This window comes from Teleopsis dalmanni, chromosome 1 (assembly GCF_002237135.1).
Source record: "Teleopsis dalmanni isolate 2A chromosome 1, ASM223713v2, whole genome shotgun sequence".
Classification (NCBI taxonomy): Eukaryota; Metazoa; Arthropoda; class Insecta; order Diptera; family Diopsidae; genus Teleopsis; species Teleopsis dalmanni.
In genome coordinates this window covers 114,881,851-114,902,020 of record NC_051846.1, presented here as the reverse complement: position 1 = coordinate 114,902,020, position 20,170 = coordinate 114,881,851, and the positions used below count along the sequence as shown (strand labels likewise).

Here is a 20,170-nt window from a genome sequence, read left to right as displayed (position 1 = left end):
GGGTAGAATGGGAAGAATGGGTGCTACTGCAGCTACCCCATTTCAAACTTTACCAATGAATATTTTATTTAAAAATTTGCCTGCAGCCGGAAAGAGTTGTTGTTGTTGGATATGTTGCTGTGAACTACACGACAGAATTGAATTGTATTGCTGACGCTCACGCTCGCACCCGCGCTGGCGTTCTCGCTGGTGACGATGCTTCGCTTTATTTTATAATTTTTTATTCTGCATTCACCGTCATTCACTTCTCTTCTCTTAAGTTGTGTGTTTATGTTACTGGGGATGTCTCCCTGGCGAGTTAATTAAAGCTAAATTAATTAAATTTTTATGTGATTTTATTTAAACACTTTTCTTACTGTTTTTTTTGTTTTTTTTTTTTGTTTTTTTTGTTTATTTCTTTATTAATGGAAAACCAAACAATTAGACAATTAATTTAAAATATTAACTCACAGTTCGTTTGCCTTCTTTTCTTGACTTGGTTAGTTTTTAACTTCAACGTTTGATCAGAATTAATAATTCAACAAGCTCTGTTTTTAGTACTTTTGCAATTAATTTGTATTTGTTTTGATTTTTAATTAAATTAATTACAAATTTTATTATTTTAATATTTTAATTCGTTCTGTATGTTTTTTTCCTTAAGCAATATTCCTAATTTAGCATAATTTTTGGTTATTACTAACATTACTTCCACCTCCCTCCCCATCCCCATCTCCATCTCCATCGACAACTACATCATCTCTGGCTCCACCATTTCGCGAGTTGGGGCCTTCAGTTAGTTCCTCATCAGCGTGGCACATTTTGCGATGCTTGTGCACAAAATAGTAGCTCGGAAATTTACTGCCGCACGTCTTGCATGGGTAATATTGCACATTCATATCCAATGGACGTACTTCACGTCGTAAGAGCTCTGTGGCGTTCTGCTTAATGCCAGTGGTTGGTACCGATTGTACTTGATTGTGCGTGTATGCATTTGCGTCAAAAGTGTTGGTGTGTATTGAGTTAGTATTGTGGCTATGATCAATATTGAGTGCATTGATTGTGCCAGTGGAGCTGGTGCAATTTAAGCTTAGAGGATTTAAGTGGCGTTTGGCGTGTTTTTGGTAGCAATACTGGGACTTAAATGTGTGTTTGCAATACACGCAAACATAAATCTCACTTGTATTGTTTTTTGCGTTATTTTTACCAGGGCCGTTTGAGCACTTTGCACTGCCTCCTCCACCTCCACTTGATTCGCTATTTTCCGACTCTTCAGCTTGTAGCAGTTGTCGCTGTTGGCTTATAGTCTTGGCCATTTGTTGATGAAATGAAAGCGAAACGCTTTGCTGTGTGCGTTCAGGGACTACTGCGCAAGTGTCTGGCTTATGGCCATAAGCGGTATTAAGTATGCGTCGGAAACGTACTGGGCCATCACAGCTTGCAACATCTATTATAACTTTTGAATTTTCAGCCGCATCTAATTGTGAAGCTGGAATCGGCGCTTTAGCTATTTGTAGTCCTGATGAGGTACTTGGCTTCTGGAATATTTGCTTACGTTTAACGTGTTTGTTAATTTTTGTAGCGGTCTTATTCGTTTGCTGGTTAGAATATTGAGTTTGTGATTCAAGACTTTTGTTATTTTTTATTGTCCTCTCAACTGCTATTGTCGATTTTTCCTTACAGGCATTTATAGATTTGGCGATTGATTGATGTATGTTATATGAAGGTGACTTTGATGCCACAGATATTGTGCAGTCTATTTCTGTATCCACTTCGTTATCAGTTGTGGAATTGCTGTCAATGAAGACCTCTTCGTCTTCGTCATCATTTTCTTGTTCATTTCTATTAGAGTTTCGATCGACATCGATTTCTTCGTTTTGGTCTCTTAATGTCTTCTGCTGTTCTTGAAGAATAGGCATTACATAAGATTGTGGCATTGTTTTAAATGAATTTTCGTTTACAGTAGCTAACCCTACAGAGGAGTTGACAGATTGCATCACAAGTTGTTGTGGTAAAAATCCATAGTTGGGCATTGTAGCTTTGCTGGGAATAGGGCGTATTATTTTGACAGTGTCGTTGGCTGTAGTAAGGGTCGATAAAGTATTGGCTAAATTTGGAATACTATTGTTTAAATAACCTTCTGTTTGTGCACGAGCTAGAAATGTACTGGAAACAGAAACACCATAGGTGGATATTAACAAAATGGAACTTTATTTATTGGTTATTAATTTATTAAATAATCTTTGTTACAACGAATTTTTTGTACTTACCGACAAATTTCTAAAGCACGTGGCATATGTAAAACATGTGTAGCCAATAGGACACCAAAGATATTTTCTAAATTTAAGTCTAAATAACCTGTGTACATATAGGTAAGCAGCGGTGCAAACTGGTCAGGCGTGACATTGGTAAGATATAGTATTGCATTAGTCGACGCGTGCCCAATAATTGATGCATTCTCATCCAGTCTAATTGCAGAACGTAAATATCCACTGTGCATGCCAAGCACCATACTGTGTGCCACGAATCGTACACTTGGAGCTGGGCCAACTTCTAATACTACGTCTGGTGGTGTCGACATTAGCCCGGTACCCGTTGAATTTGAAATCGTAGGTGTTGCCACCGCAGCTGATGCTATATTATTTTCTACATTGACATTATTATTAGTTCCGATGCCTGTACTTCCTGTCAGCCAATTTGTAAACATCGCAAGTGGTTAACTATTAAAACTTGATAGACTTTAACAAAAAGAATTTATTGGCCTAGTCCTGTTAAAAAGTTTTTTTTATTTTTTTATTTTTTTTTTTGTTCTTTTTTGTTGTTTTTTGTTGTTTTACAAATAAATCGTTTTAGCAGTGTGACTGCAGTGATAGATTGCACGTTACACGTTACGCGTTAATAACTCGATTAAAACTGAAACGATTTCATAATTGTGTTCGTGTATTTATAGTCCTTTGGTTCATGTCCCTTTTGTAATAAAATGCTTGGTCGTTCTGTGCGCGAATGTTGGCATGTTTAATTGGTGTCCTTTGTGCGTTGAGTATAAATTTTACATTACTACGACAGCTTGGCAGTGTGTTGGTACAGAGACCTACATCAAATCAAAGCAAAAGTAACGCAAACCAGTGAATACTTTCCGAATTGAAGTTTATTAAGGCTTTGCGCCATTCTATGATAACGCTCCTGTGTAAACAAATTTGTCACGGGAGAGGGCAACTAAGTGGCTGCTTACTCTCTTACACAACTGGCACGTGCTTTCAGCCGCAGGTGCGCTCTCGCTGCAATTGTTTGGCTAGTTGTGCACTCTCTGTTGTGTTTACAGATTTTCTCTTAATATCTCGTTTCTCTGTTTGCTTTTAATTGCTCCCATTTATATTTTAATTCTGCTTGTTAACGTGACGGACAGCTCAAGTCATTGGCGGCATGTATTTTTTTTGACATATTTAATCTGTCGTTGTTGTTGTCGCTCTGTACGGCGGAAGCAGAAGTGATTATTGCTTTTATGATTTGACTGAAGTGAACAAAAAGCTAAGGACTCCCAAGATTTCAATTTGAATTAATTATAATTGGTTTTATTTGTTGTATTGTGTTGTTTTTTGTTGTTTTTTGTTGTTTTTTGTTGATGTTGTGCAATTGGTTTAATTGGTTCTTGTTTCTGCACCTCCGCCCGTTCTCTACCAAAGTGGTGCAAATTGGGCTTCGATGCACTTGCTGCTCAATTGCTATCATGCATATATCCCAATTTATTTGGCACATGATGTTGACTTTATGCTTTGATGTCAAAGTTTTTGGCCTTTTTTTGGTTGGCTTCCTTTTGTCGTCCCATCTTACCGGACTATGTTATTTTAATTACTGATCAGTGCATATTTACCTATGTAAATTTACAAAAATGTGGCAACTGCGGTATGTGCCCATTTATATACTGCAGCTTAGCTTATTTATTATAAATGTAAACTCTTCAGCATACCATATGCTTTTCATCTTAATATGAAGTAAGAATAAATGCAATTCAAATAATTATAATGAATACGATATGGAACTAATGGAGATTATTTAAATCGAACTCATTTTGATTAAATTTTTTTCTTACGCTGGACGAATGTACTTTTTCTCTATGCGAACCGTTTAATCCTCTGGAAATTAGAGTCTGCAATGCTAAATATGTTCATCCTTAATATGAAAATATTATTTGCCTGAAAAAAAAAACCAAAAATGTTAAATACAAAATAATAAAATAAACATATTTCCATTAACATTTGACATAAAAAGCATGCAATGATTTTACTCATTTACCACTTTACCACTTTACAACGAAAACTACTAAATTCGGTGGATAAGCTTCGCTCTATTTCTGCACAAACGCCAATCTCCCTCCACTCCACTCCATTGAAATGAATTCATTAAATTTTTATTCACAAATTGCAGTGTAAACTTTCAATTTAATTTCAATCATTTATTTAATTTAATTAAACAATAAATAAATTATAAATTTTTTGGATATGTCTACATTTGCATTTCATTTGTGAATAACTCAGTTCAGTAAAATAATTAAAAACATTTAGGATGCTGTCGATGCTATAAACTTGCCTTTTTGTCCAGGCAAAAAGGATATAGCCTCATGAGGATGGATAGCGGATAATCCTGTAGTCATGTTCCTATAATATATAGGAACATTAAGCTAATCTCTTTCGTGGTTATCCATTTAAAATCTCCGAAAATGTATTTAATAACTTGAACAAAATGATGTCATTTCCTGCATTAAACAGTTTAGACTTTTTAAATTACATCGCCACATTCCTTTCAAATATAACTTAAAGAAACAAATAAAAATGTTATATATTTCACTGTATATTGATTAAAAATAAATTAATAAGCAAAGTAGTTAAAATTATACACATAGTAGAAAAAGTCTACGGATATTCACATAATTTTTCTTATATTACGCATAAATTTTTTTATTTTTACTCAAATTCATTTTTATTTCCTAATTTATTTTAACCAAAGAAACAACAATAAAGTTCTAATATAAAAAATTAACAGTTATTCTTTAAAAAAAAATAAAACACAATTATATGCAAAATCAACAATTTTTGAAGCAGAAAAAGTCTACGGATATTTCTTAATATTTACATTTACCGTTAATTTAAATTCGCTTGCAAGTATAAAAGTGTCATTAAATGATATTTAATTATTAGTTGACTTCCTAAAAGTCTAAGAATTAAACATTTAATAATATTTTTTTATATAAGCAATACAATATAAAATAAAGGACGTGAAATTAGTTTTAGTGAGCGACAAATAACTGTTAAATTTTAGAAAGATGACGTAAGTCCAAGAAAAATTGCTGAAGATATTGGTCGTCAATATTCATCTGTGCAGAGAATTACAAATAACTTCAAAGAGACCAGTACTTACGTTTCTAAATCTCGCCTCGCCGCCCCTCAATTCTGTCAAATAGAGAATAGCTGAACATATTGCCGAAATACTTGAAAACAAAATATGTCCTAAAACTGTGCGGAAAATTTTGAAGAAATGCATGTATTATACCCTGGTTGCAGGAAAGAAGACATACATATCCAGATATAATAGAATGAAATGATTAAGCTTTGCAAGAAAGCATATAAATAAACCTATAAAGTTCTGAATATGAGTTATTTTCTCCGATGAGACTTAATTTTACATATTTTGAATGAAAGTTAGAAAACTTGTAAGAGAAAATTATGCACAGCCTATGATAAACAAAACTCAATTTCAACAGTAAAACGTGGTGGTGAAGGCGTAATGATTTAGGGGTGTATAGCAAGTAATGGTGCGGTCAGACTTGAATTTGTACAAGATACAATGGAAAAATATGGCTATCTAAATATTCTAAAAACAAATTTGAAAGAAAATGTCAGAATGTTAGGACTTTGAGGCAACCTTTTTGTTTCAGCAGGGCAATGACTCTAAGCACACAGCAGCGATCTTACGTATTTTGCTGCTGTATCATGCTCTCAGACAACTTCAAACACTACCAAAATTACCAGACCTTAGTCCTATAGAACATCTGTGGGTTTATATGAAAAATCAGATTCGCCAGTATATGTTTTCCAGCAGGGATATGGTAAGAAACGTCATCAAGGAAGAATGGCTAGAAATAAACGCACAGGATACTGCAAAGCTGGTTGAGTCCATGCAAAGACGCTTAACAGAGGTTATTAAATGCAGAGGTTATCCCACAGACTATTAAATTTAAGATTTTTGTGAATTTTATTGTTTTAATGTAAATATTAAGAAATATCCGTAGACTTATTCTGCTCTAAAAATTACTACTTTTGCATATAATTGTATTTAATTTTTTTTTAAAGAATAACTGTTAATTTTTTATATTGGAATTTTATTGTTGTTTCTTTGACTAAAATAAATTAGAAAACGAAAATCAATTTGAGTAAAAATTAAAAAAGTTATGCGTAATTTAAGAAAAATTTTGTGAATATCCGTAGACTTTTTCTGCTATGTGTATATAAATCATGCCATTTCTCACTATTCTCAAATAGTCATAGATTTTTCGATTATCAGACAACGATCTCGATAGGTATCCCATTTTAACATAGATAATCAAACATGTAAAAATTGAAGGTATGAGTTAACGCTAGATGGCGTGAGTAGTTTTTTTGAATGTGTGGTCCATGTTAAAAGATTATATCACGAGAAAAAAGCTATAACGGCATGTACTCTTCTAAAATTCGTTATAAAATTGGTCGACGGCAGATGGCGGAAGAGCTGGCCAAACATCAAAAAGTAAAGTAAGTGACCTTAAAATTTGTATTTTATAATTTTAGGGGTCGGTAGTTAAGAATTTTGAATCAGACTTAAAATTTTAAAATGGTTTACATCAAGGCTGTCCAGACCAGATGCGATCACAGGCCAATACAAATTATTGTATAGATTGGAGGGCCACAGAAACAGATATATACCATATGTTACGTTCATAGTTGTTATTATAAATACATTCTAACTTTATAATTATGGTTGTAACGTTAAATTTAGTTTAATTAATTTATCAATTAAAATTCATTTATTTGGTCGCACAAATATTAGCCGCGGGTCGTACTTTGGACAGCCCTGGACCAGATGTAACTAAGAATTTAAAAAATATGTCATGCATTATTTTGATTTTGATTCTTTTGACTCTTGCAAGAATAAAGTATGTATTGGATGATTCTTGAGCGTCCTTCACACATCTGCTACCACTATCGGCTACCACTATCGGTAATAGTGCATGAGATATTATTTCTGGTGAATGAATTGACATATAATACCAGCTGTACATTTCTAAAGATTTTCTAGCTGTTTCTCGATTATAAAGATGAAATATTTCAGCATTTATATTATAACCAGATGATTTAACCTGTAATGCAGTAAGAAATTGGTAAATTAGACATTCGTCGAGTTTAGTTATAGTAGCAGAAATACTTCCATTTTCAAAACTTTGTCGAGTAGTATTACTATCAACCATATCCTTGCATAGGCGTATCAACAATCAATCCTAACTCTTTTCTGAAATTCTTAGTTTCTTACCAAGTCGTATTTGTGCCATATTAAATAGTTGTTTTTAACATCTGATTTAAAAATAAGATCCCATTGTATTTGTAAGGTTGCATTTTGCATACATTTGATAGTAATGCATTTTACATAAAATTTAGGATTTTAAAATAGGATTTTAAGTGGAACAAAATACAACCTTTTCATTATTTTTTATACAGCTTAACCAAAGACAATGTAGAATATAGATATGAAATGCCCTTGTTAGAAATTGTTCTAAAAGCTTTGATATAAAACGAGCTGATGGCTCTGATATTCAGCAACAATGTTGCTCAGGGCAATATTGCTTGAAATAATGTTGCTAAACATGTTCATATTATATTTACTGATGGAAGTTGTTAGTAATTTTGGACACAAATTCAAGAAAAGAAATGTTTACTTAATTTGGCTGCAAGAGACTAAATGACTGAATGCATTTTTATATGTATTAGTTTATGTAAATAAATCACATAAAAAGCTTTATTATTGTACATTGTTGTACATTGCTGTCTCTGAAATAAAAATGCATAATAATAATATTTATCATTCTTAATTATGATTTACATTAATATGTATAAAATAATTTTTCAAATATGTTAAATAAATTTATATTTATGAATTATATTTCTTACACTAACATCTATCTTAACAGTATATTCTTACAACAAAAAATTAATTTACAAAAGTTGAAAATAAAGTTGAATAATAAATAATAGGAATATATATGAATCTTATTTAATAAATACAACAGGTATTCACAACACAGGTATCCGTTATTGGTGCAATATTCGCAGTCTTTCCTTCTGAACGCTTTTATTTGTTTCTTGGCAAAACTTTTCAATTTTGCATTTGCAAGCGGCTCGGATTAATACCACAAGAAAATGTTTTAACAAAAGTAATCTGTGTTCATAACATGAATGTTCTGAATTGTACCAATATGGATCATCAAGAATACAAAAATTTATTATCAGCTCTAAGATTCCGTCTCTATAACAGTTGGTATCAAAATGTTAATCAAAAGTTTTTAGGTGCTGCTTACACAATTCGTAGAAAAAATTTGAAGGAGCAAAAAGCGAGCAAGAATTACAATCACTTCCATAATTTCTGAAGTATAGAAGCCAATCAGAAGGCGCATTAATTACATTATCCGATTTGATACAATCTATTCTGCAATTTTCGCAATTTTTCAGCGTAGTTTTTCTAAAAAACTTATGCAAAATATATCCTGCAAAATATTTAATTGCATTATCAGAAAGCACAAGCAACAAACCATCTTCGGAATTGATTTCTATAATTGAAATTATTTCTTCCGAACCATTTTCGTTATCTGCTTCATCCTCAATCTCTTCTTCATTGAAAGTTCCAGCATTCATTTCCATCGAATTTTTATGACCCACAGAAATTGTAGTCCAATCAATGCCAAGCATTTCGTCATCATCTTCTTCACAATTAGAGTATTTGGAACCATATATTAAATTAACAGAAATTATTCTTCCAATAATAAAGCAGAATTCATTAACTGATGGATTTTTCTGTTTGTACCTCACCCGACTAAACAAATTTTCAATGCAGTCCTGATTTAATTTATTAGTGCATAAATAAGACCAATCTTTAAATTCATTACGTATTTCGTCATAGAGACTTAAAGTTGCATTAATGCTTTGAATTAAACAATTTAAGCAATTGATTTTTGTTTTACGCGGAGTGTTGATAAATTTTAAATTTTCAATATAATTCTTTGCGTCTTGTAAGAATTTGTACACTGCACATTCTTTTTGTAAGGCCTTTCGGTAAGGGTTGGCAGAATGCAATGATTTACTATTTAGGCAATCAAATATTTTATTGAATTTATCAAAAATATATGCAGTTCCTTCTGCGTCAGAGGTCAAATTATTTTTATTAAATAAATTCAATTCTAAACCAGTGCGAATTCCGGCAACTGTTCTGGCGCTGAGCACTTGAACAGCTAAGTTCACCTTCATTTTTTGAAATCTGTCCGGGGCTATATGCCTAAACCTTAGTCTTGGACACACTCGAATAGATGACTGCGAGTCAATTCGGTACAGCTCTCTCAAAACTTCCCAATTGGCACAATTGTCACCACCATCTTTTAAACGATATTTCAATAAATTATTACGAATCGATTTGAATATGTGAGGGATATCAAAGAAACAAAATATATTTTTTTTATCATTCCCAGCTTCAAAAACAAAGAAGGGATTATTTTTAGAAATACCGAGTTTTCTATAAAGGGCTTGGTTTGTTGGGCTTTGATCACAAACTAATCCTCTCACATTTAGTCCAGCAGATAGGCAACCTTCAATATTTTTATATATCATTATTTTCAATGTATTAACGGGAATACATTTTTCAGATACAGAATAGTTCAATACTTGTTTCCAATGACCACATAGACTTCTTATCATAAATACGCAAATATTTTTTCCAATTGTAGCACTCCTGGAATTTTTTCCATAATCAACAAATCCATCAATTTTGTCGAACTTAGCATTGTATTTTAAATCTCTTTTAATAGCGATTTCATCAAATATTAACATTACTTGTCGAGATTTGGAGTCAAAATTTCCTGCGTTTATACTTTTTTTTATATTTATAAATACTTCCTCATTTACTCCCGGAGGTAAACCAGCAATAGGAAGCCAATTGTAAATGGATCTTGGAGAAGGCAAAGCAAATCTTAACGTATCTCTCATAAAATTATAGGTAGCAGCAGATTTGAAAAAAATTAATTGCGCCACGTATTTTTCGACATCACTGTACACCTTTTTCTTTCTTTTTAAAATCATTTTACAAAAATTTTTTGCATAAGCTGAAGCGTGTGATATAAAATCTATAATTTGATAGACGTATTGAATTAGTTGAGGAAAATTTAATTGTTTGTCTTTTTTCTTTGAATTCTCAATCTTCCTTTTCATGGCTTTATTTTGTCTAACAAATTGTTTGCGCATAACAGTTAATTTTTCAATTTTTTTTTTTAAATCGCGGTTTTGTTTTCTATAATAATCTAAATTTTTCTCACGTTTATGGCAAGAGCTGCAAACGGGCTCAATTGTTGCACTAACACATAACGGTTCTTTGTCGCACTGATATAATTCATCGTCCGTTATGGAACTGTGGGTTTCATCCAGTTCCAAGGAGGGAATAGCATGACAAAAAAGTTTTTCTTTTCCAATTACTTCTTTTTGAAAATGCAGTTCACATATTAATGGTTTTTTTAGAGACATAATATGATCATATGACCAATGACATGCACTTATCCACTGTTCATACTTTTTTGTGCCTTGTTTCTGTGTTCTATTTCTACAAGAAGTTATACAGCAAATACGCTTGTAAGGTGACATTTCTAACAATAAGTTTATATATTGAAATAACACAAATTGAAAAATGTTAAAAATTAAACCTTAAAAAAAACTACTCTTATGATTAAGTATTAATTAGAATCTAAAATTGGACCGCACAAGATAATTACTCCGCGAAATAAAATCAAAATAAATTTTATTTAAATCTCTGCAAGTAACAATTTTACAATTTGTTGTCCTACCAAAAACAATACGCAAATATATATGTATGTACATATGTATATATATCATTATCATTGCTATTAGAATCGAGTTAAATATTAGGAGAATGACAAAATCATGCATAAGAATTTTTTTGGACTACAGCTATACTTTTGATTCAATGCATTAATAACAAAAAAAAAAACAGCATTGCTTATTTTGATGCATGTTTATTATTTCATTTCATATCAATATTCGGCTCCAAGACAATTGCATTTTTTTTTTATTAAAATGAAGCAAAAACTCTTGTCTCTATAGGCATATTGAAAACAAAAAGAAGAAAATAAACGATATTAACAACAACAATATTCATACAAGGTAATTTGTTTTTGCATATAGTACCAAATCATTATCAACATACGTTTGTAACAGAATGTTGCTAAAAATCTCAATTTAAGCAATTCAACAAAACAGCTTTGATCTTTTCAACATGTATCAAAAGCTTTACCAATTTTTTGGTTGCTGAACAAAAGTTCAATTATAGAGCTTGGAAAAATGAGTACATTTTTGCTATAGGGGATTTCATATCTACTTATACATTGTCTTTGGCTTAACTATTTAAATCATGAAAATCTAGTTACAAATACTGGAGCTGTTTTATTTCTTGGTTGAAAATTCATGATCACTATTGCTGGTAATATTTTGTTTATATCCTTAGAATGTAAACAGATACTGCCTAATTAAATAATCGACTAGCGATCTGGAGTTCTTTTCATCAAACGATAACACATATACAGTGCATTCTTAATTGAATATATGTTTGAATATACAGTCAAACTTCTATAAGTCGAACTACTATACCTCGAATTTTCTATAACTCAAACTAAAAAGAGTGCACCAAGGTTTTAGAGAGCAAATTACATACAATTCTGCTTCCATAACTCGAACTTCTATAACTCGAATTTCTCTATAAGTCGAACAAAAATTTTGTTCCGTGTCGATAGGAATATAGGAAAGTGAATTCTATAAGTCGAATTTTTATTTTAAGTATAAATGTATTTTGCTGTTAGGGGAAGTCCCTTTTTCCAAACCAAATGTTTAATTTTTTTCTTTCTTACGTTGCTTCTTTGTGCAAATGCCAATCGCTGGCAGTGTGGGTTAAAGTAAATAAAATAACTTTCAATGCTACTCTTAACAATTATATTAAGCTTGACAATGAAATTTGTACATTAAGCTTTCCTACAGGTGACGATATTATTGAGGATTATAGCTCTGAATTACTGAATTCTAGTTTCTTCCAAAAATAAAAAAAAAACTCGAAGTCTCCCTAAGTCGAACCTTTTCTTTGCAAAATAGTATTTCGAGTTATGGAAGTTTGACTGTATTTTCAACCAACTGGCTGGCGATAATGATATGTTGTTAGCAATATTATTTTCGTCAGTAAGCATGAATCCGTCGGGTCCTAGACGGGTTCAATCGCTTTCTAGCAGTGTTAAATGCTAGTGAGTTGGGTATGCAATAAATTTTTTTTTTTTTATCTTTATCTTTTTTACATTTATTTATTTGTTTTTGGCTTATGCATAAATTTCATTGGACTCAAGAAGTTGTTGAGTCCAATTTTACAATTATTTTATTGTAAAATTGTCTTCATCGATGGAGTCGATTACTCGTTAAATGGGTACGTGTAAATGACAAAATGATCACATTTGGAGTAAAGAAAACCCACTTGCGATTTTTTGGAAAATGGAATGGATGGTGTAATGTGACATATATTTATTGAGCTACTACTAGGTTTTTAAAATATATGCTGTTATGCATTTACAAACAGTTCTAGGGTCAAAACTGAAATATGGTTACTGTAATTTGGACTTCTTAAATTATAAGTCCATTGTCTTCATTTATTCGTTGGTAAAGGACTAAAATTTTAGATCATTTCCACAAATTTTTTGATTAGGAAAAAATGTAATTATTATTAGTGGAAAAAGCTGTTGACAACAACAATTTTATTTATTTTTGATTAAAATCTTAGTGATTGCTATTTGATAGGAATTTTAATGCTGAGTCTTTCTTTATTGAATGAACGCCGGTCTTGTGTTTTTTCCTGTGCACAGATGAACAGAATTTGCTGATTTCTGCAAAAAATGTCTTTATTGTTTCCTATTTGCACTGTTGCTCGATTTGTATTCGTACACACACATACATACATACACTCGTACAATTCAACCGCACATAGTATTCCCTTATTTATGTATGTGGCTGAACACATACACTCACTCACTCGTTCTCTTCGTCCTTTGCATATGCGTATATTCCAGTTATTAATATTGGTAAGCAGAGAACCACACAGTTTCCCAACTCACTGTCACTGACTGTACCGTTGCAGGGTGAGAGCAAACCTTTTATGACAATTAAAACATAATTGACGGTCAACAACAGTTAATAACCAATGATTGTGGCAATAAGCCACCATTTTTTTAGTCTCCAATTTTTGATGTCAATATTAAAAATGCATAATTGTTCCTTCCTGTGATGTGGCGCTACCTTCATGTGGTGGCGTTCCGTTCACTTGGAGCATCAAAGGAGTCTGGTACGCTATCATTGCAGAATATCCGTTTTGCTTGATGTTGTATATATGGTTATGACTAGTTTATCATTAATTAACTTGTTATTAATTTATAAGAAAATGGATGTAATTCTGTTATGTAATGTCAAAAAAACTCAGTTCCTACAAATGATTCACTTTAACTATTTACTTAATTTTTTTTTTTTTTTGTTTTATTATCAATGAAACGTAATTTCCATTTATTTTGCTCAAAAATTCCTTTTGATACCAAATCGTTTATGGTTCGCGCTTTTAGATTTTCGTTTTGTTTAAGTACTTTTTTTTTTGTTGTTTGAGTTTTCCTTTTAGGCAATTAAAATCACTAAAGGAAGTAACTGTTTCAATGCTCACACGCACACACACATATATATTCACACAGCAGCAGCAGCAGCAGCAGCATGCAAACACATTTATAGTAAATGATGGTGTATATGTTGTATGGAAGCAGAAGCAAATTAATTTGTTTATTGCATTTTAAGTGATTGAACAACGCATCAAACCTCCTCCTCTCTCCCCCCCCTCTCCCTCACACACAACAAAGACTTTTTACGTTTGTCGACAATGGAACAAAAATACCGCTAATCCTGCAACGCACACAAACTCTTGATATACACATTTCAACACATATACATACACACATACACACAGAGACGCGCGCACATTAATACCCCATAGTCAACATTTCAGTTCTGACTTTTCATATTTCGCGCCAAAGTGCAAAACGTATTAAAAAACAACAAAACCAAATCGCCTTTTATTATTGGTTATGAGTGAAATGCAGTGGTAACGGCAGCACTGGCAGCGGCGGTTTCGAATTCGCCTCCCAGCATATGTTTTGTCCACATATACATACATATGTGCGGATGTGTGGATGTGTGTGGTAGCGTTTTTTGGTTTTATTTACCTTGTGTTTGTGTTTGCGTTTGTGTTTGTGCATCCCAAAATTTTGCTGCTTATGAAATTTTTAACGAAATTGAAATTACGCTAATTGCTTGCGAATCTCTCTTCTTTGTCTCTTTCCGAATCTGTGTGGCTCCATATGCAGTACTTGGCTTGTGTTAGCAATTACAGTGACACAATTAGAGAATTTTAGTATGCACAGCAACACAGCAACACAACACCATGGCATCACGGCATCACGGCATCTGATGGTTCGAGTTCAAATATGAAAAAACTGTGTTGTTTGCTGCCTTTTTCACTGTAGTAAATTTACACTAATTAATCAAATCAATGAAAGACCAAATAAAAACATTTAATGACATTGAATATTTTTGTTTTGGGTTAAATTTTTTTTACTTAGTTATAAACGAAACAATCCTTGTGTAAACATAACTACTAAGTTGTACTTACGCTCAATCTAAAGAGTAATTAGTAAAGTAATTAAAGTTTCAAATGAACAAGTACACATTACACATTGCACATTACACATTACACATTTAATCCTTGTTAAAATATTTGAAATTCTACTTATGATATCTCAAACGTGGCAATATCATCGCTCTGCTTCCGATTCACTAGTGCATAAGTTCATCACAACTTCTCCGTAGCTCAGCATAGATGAAGTTGGAAGAGTTAGCAAAACTAACAGATTTAGCAGAGTACTTGAAGCTGCTTTGCCGTCGAGGTAACAGCACCTCTGCTGTCTTCACATGAGCGCATGCATCTAATTATGAAGTAAGCTTCAAATGCTGTTACTGTGCGCTTAAGTCAACACAAAACTTTTTCATGCTGCAAACAGCAAACAGTAGCGTTTTCGCTACTGAGCCCATTTCGGCGCTGTGCTGTGCTGTAATATGCTTGCCTTGTTTTGCTTGCACTTGTAATTAAATTGGCCAATTAAAATTGCACACCCTTTTGATTATCACAACAACAACAACAACGACAACAACAACGACAACAACAACAACAACTCTGTAGGAAGCAGTAGTAGCAAGGAACAGCGGCGGCATGAATGCAAATTACACAAATGAAGTCCGGAAACTAAAAAATGAGATATGGATAAACTAACAGAAAAATAAATCCCTCGTTAAAACCAGCGACGTCATCAAATATCTTTCGTTTTTTAAAATTTATTAATATTTTGCTTTTATTACTTGGTGTTGTACATAATGAATTTAACCACAATTAATTATAATATTTGAATGTAAATATTTATTATTTCTTTCGTTTTTCTGTGAAATGCCAACATACATTTGGAAAATGAAGTAGTAAAGTAAAGACATTTTTGTTTTATTTGAATTTCTTTTTATACGTAGTGTTTACTTTTGTGGTTTAAATTTTTTTCGCCTTCACTTACTTTTGCATCTTGTTGGTGGGAAGTTAGTCAGTCAGTCAATCATTCAGTCAGTCGAGACGAATCCTCTTTGCACAAAGAATTTGATATTCTCTTGATCTCAGTTCTATAGAATATACGCGTGCCGAATTCCTTATAAATTCCCAACGGTACTAATTAGCTCATAACTAGTCTCGCTGGCTATTTCCTTTTAGTTGGGTTTTATACTCGTTAACCGTTTTTGAGAAAGTGAACAAATGAAAGCAAATTTTTTAAAAGACAAAGTGGGGAAAATATATTTATACAATAAATTTTATACATTTTTCCTGTTATCGTATATATTGTCAAGCACTGATGTCTTGCCTTTAGTTGTCGTCTTTGTCGAATCCACAAATTTTTAAAACCTTGTTTTTTTTCCTTAAGACATAGACACTGTGCTGTGTGTTAGTGGACAATATTCTGTACTCTAATGACGTTAAGTTTCATATTTTCAACAATCTATTCTATTCTATCTAACCTATTTAGCTTAGGAAGTTGTTAGGGTTATACTTAATTATATATATTATATAGACATATAATTTATCTCTGATTTTAAATTTTTTATAAACCTTCTTAAATCTGAATATTTTTATCCACTTTTGGATTAGTCTCATCATCTTTGTACTCTTTACACATATTACTATTTTAGTTCATCTTTTTGCAGACCATATTTTTTTGTATAGTATCAGTATGTAGATTATTAAAATATATATTCCTCCTGCGCTCTAACGGTCTCGAACAAATTTTTACATTAGTTTGATGCGATTACAAATTAATTACTCAATTTTCGCACTTCTATGATTGTCGAGATTTATGAGAGAAGTTTTTAGAATTATCCTAATTTTGCTTATCAATATTTGATTTGAAAAGTTGCATCATACCTGCTGCAAAAAAAAGTACTCGGATTTTGTAAATAAAACACACAAATTTAAATTTTATTCCAAATTTATTTTATCTCCTACAAAATATGCTCCTTCTGAAGCGATACACATATCCCAACGCTTAACCTAATCCTCCATACACTTTTCGTAGGCCCATGCAGGTATGGCTTTGAGTTCCTTCGACGAAATCTCTTTTACCGATTCAATCGACTCAAAACACTTACCACGAAGGGGCAATTTGAGTTTGGGAACAGGAAAAAGACGCACGGATCCAGATCTGGCGAATATGGTGCTTGAGCGATGACAGTGGTGCCGTGTTTTGGTCAAAAAATGGCGTACAAGAATTTTCCATAGTAAAAATCGCTAAGTGCACTTGAGGTAGTTTCACATTAACAGCTGCTGTAAACAAACTAATTGACAGATGGCGCTCAAATTTGTACTATATGTCAAGAAAGGGCGTACCAACATAACAAAAAAAATATTGAAAAAGGTCTATTACTTAAGGAGTAGTTAACAAATAACAAAATCCGGGTACTTTTGAGCAGATACATCCTTGCTTTTTGTCTTTTATTTCTTATTTGTCATTGTATTTAACTTCTTGGTATATCTTAATCCTGCAAGTTTATTAGGAATTTGGGTGGCAGCATAAGTTAAGTTTCCACTTTTATCTTTTAGTTGAGTCATTTCTAAGACAGAAACAAATGAATTTATAATATTAATAATAAAAAATAAATCAATGTAACAAAAGACCTATAGTTGGACGATTCTAAAATTTTTCAAAATTCGAAACTGTGTTTTTCCTAGTAATATTATTAAAAGAAAGGGTTCCGACAAACAAACTTATACAAAAAAAAAAAAAACAAATTAAAAAAAAATCAAATATATATAAAATTGTTTTTATTAAATAATTTTTAAAGTAAAAAATCTGATTATTTGAATTGAATGAGTCTTGAAGGGTAGACGATAATTCAAGAGGGAAAGTTAGATTCTGCAACGTTCGATAGTTTCTGGAGATGATTTGTTTTCGGTGTTGGGTTGGAGAGACGCATGGTTTGCCCACTCTCAATATGTACTTAACTTTTTACAGAACGAATTTTTGTTTTATTTCTAAAAACTGAGAAGGCACATTTTTCACGATTTTTTCCTAAGTTTTTATTTGATGTGCCAGTAACCTTGGAAGAAGTCATGGGCAGTGCAAAGGGGGAATCCATGTTTAAAAAGCACAAAATCCAAATATTAAGTAAAATAATTCAAATAAGAGTACGTAATGTAAGTATAAGGAAAAAATAAATTTGCTTCTTAATATTTGTTCTTTGTTGATGTAAAAGAAATTGTACTAATGGAATTATTTTATTTTTTGCCTGCAATAGATATCAAAGAGAAGTACAAACCTACAAGAATGAAAAAGTTTTTGTTTTCGTTTGGCCGGGGACTGTGCGGGTTCTTCGTAGAAATTTTCTATTGATTGAATTATTAATAAAATTGATAAAAATGCAAAAGTAAGAAAAAATCATAATTTTTTTTTTCTTGACAAAAATTGAAACCCGCATTTAGTGCTCTTCATGCTCCGCATCTTCGAGTTGCTCCTCATCACTTTAAAGCAAAACGTAACCACAGCAACACAAAACAAATAAACCGAGGACATTGACGATGTAGTTGATAAAATCTAGAAAGAAATCAAATTATTTCTTATACCCTAATGAATAGCATAATAATGGTCATGATGATGATTGACTTTAAAACTTGAACGAAGATATGAATTATTATGTTATTCGTATTATTACAGACTTAATGTCTTCGGTATTATATATTAAATAAAACTAAGTTATATGAACTAACTATGTTCTAATTAAACTTAATCATATGTTCTTTGTGTACATATGTGAGGTGTCGAAATACAGAACTCCTCTCAAAACATTCAGCGCTTTTAATATACAAATACAATAGATTTTGAAATAAAAATGGATAATTCCGGTGTAATTGATTTATGAATATACTTACCTAGTTTATTCTTTAATATTTTTAAAGTTTGCGAGTTTTGACGGTTTCGTTATTATTATTCATATTCGTTTAACAATCCTGTTTAATTATCTGATCGCATCTCAACATGTGTTCAAAGTTCTGTTTCTTTCGCAGAGTTGCATTCGAATTTCGCTCCATTTACACCCACATTTAAAAACAAGACAGTTGTAATTTATTTTACGGCTTCAGATTAATTTTTGTATAGAAGGATATCTGCGTTTAACACGAATAAAGATTAAATATAAATTATATATCTTAACGAACCTGCGTCTGAAAAACTAAACGCAGTATGAATTGTTGCATACGCCTTTATATAGTACATATTAGTTCTGTTCATATTATTCAAATATTTTAAAAAGCGGAGTTCTCTGATTATTCGATTAATCGGAAATATATATATATATATATATATATATATATATATATATATATAAACCGTCAAGATTATTCATTTATACTCCTCAAGAATTGACTAAAAATATTGTTCATCAACTCGCATTAAGATGAAATTAAACAAACATTATTGATTATTACGAATTGTTTTTAGAAAATTTTATGTTATTATAAATTTATAATTCTTGAGGAGTATAAATGAATAATCTTGACGGTTTTCCAATGCGAGAACACGCCACATATAATTGGCCATGTGAAAAGACCTGCTTTTCTAGATCTATTCCACAAATCGACATTGTTTGACCTTGTGACTTATTAATAGTCATGGTAAATGCCAAGCGAATTGGAAATTGCAGACGTCTGAATGGAATGGGTGAGTCTGAAGGGAGCATTGGGATTCGTGGCAGGAGAACAGCTTCACTGTATAATAATTAAAAAATTATAATATAATATAATAATTAATTATAGTATAATAATTAAAAAAACATTATCCAGTGGACCAAAATGTGAATCTAAACCATCCTTGAATCCACTTAAACACACACAAAAAATTTCATCTAAATCGGTTCAGCCGTTTAGGAGGAGTTCACTGTCAACACACGTACAGAAGAATTATATATATAAAGATATATATATATATATATATATATATATATATATATATATGTAAAGGATAGTATTAATATCACTATTTTATTAAATAAGAATAAACAATTATATCAAAAAAAACCAATAAGAGAACAAAACTGCTGCTGCGACGACCGACCATCTTACAATAGGCTATCTTGTTTATCCTCATCGGTCTCCAATGACAAGCAATCTTCTTTTGATTCAACGTAACACCATAGCTTCATATTATCACAACTAGTTGATGTGATATAAGGACCTTCCATATCAGCCG

The 20,170-nt window shown here is 31.7% G+C and overlaps 2 protein-coding genes across 3 annotated transcripts in view; one reads left to right on the top strand and one right to left on the bottom strand.

The window, feature by feature from the left end:
- LOC119665891 overlaps positions 1 to 20,170 on the top strand; it is a 94,650-nt gene that overhangs the window by 59,684 nt on the left and 14,796 nt on the right. The gene's annotated exons all lie outside the window — the stretch shown is intronic.
- Positions 624 to 2,746, bottom strand: LOC119665892. Its single transcript, XM_038075145.1, has 2 exons — positions 2,247 to 2,746; positions 624 to 2,142 (listed from the first exon to the last, which is right to left on the bottom strand). Exons 1-2 carry the CDS (start codon positions 2,681 to 2,683, stop codon positions 654 to 656), a joined length of 1,926 nt encoding a protein of 641 aa, XP_037931073.1. The 5' UTR covers positions 2,684 to 2,746; the 3' UTR covers positions 624 to 653.

Coding starts and splice junctions, on each gene's coding strand:
- LOC119665892 (XM_038075145.1), bottom strand. CDS start 2,683: ATGTTTACAAATTGGCTGACAGGAAGTACAGGCATCGGAACTAATAAT. Junction 2,143..2,246: donor CGTGCTTTAGAAATTTGTCG/GTAAGTACAAAA, acceptor TTCTGTTTCCAG/TACATTTCTAGCTCGTGCAC.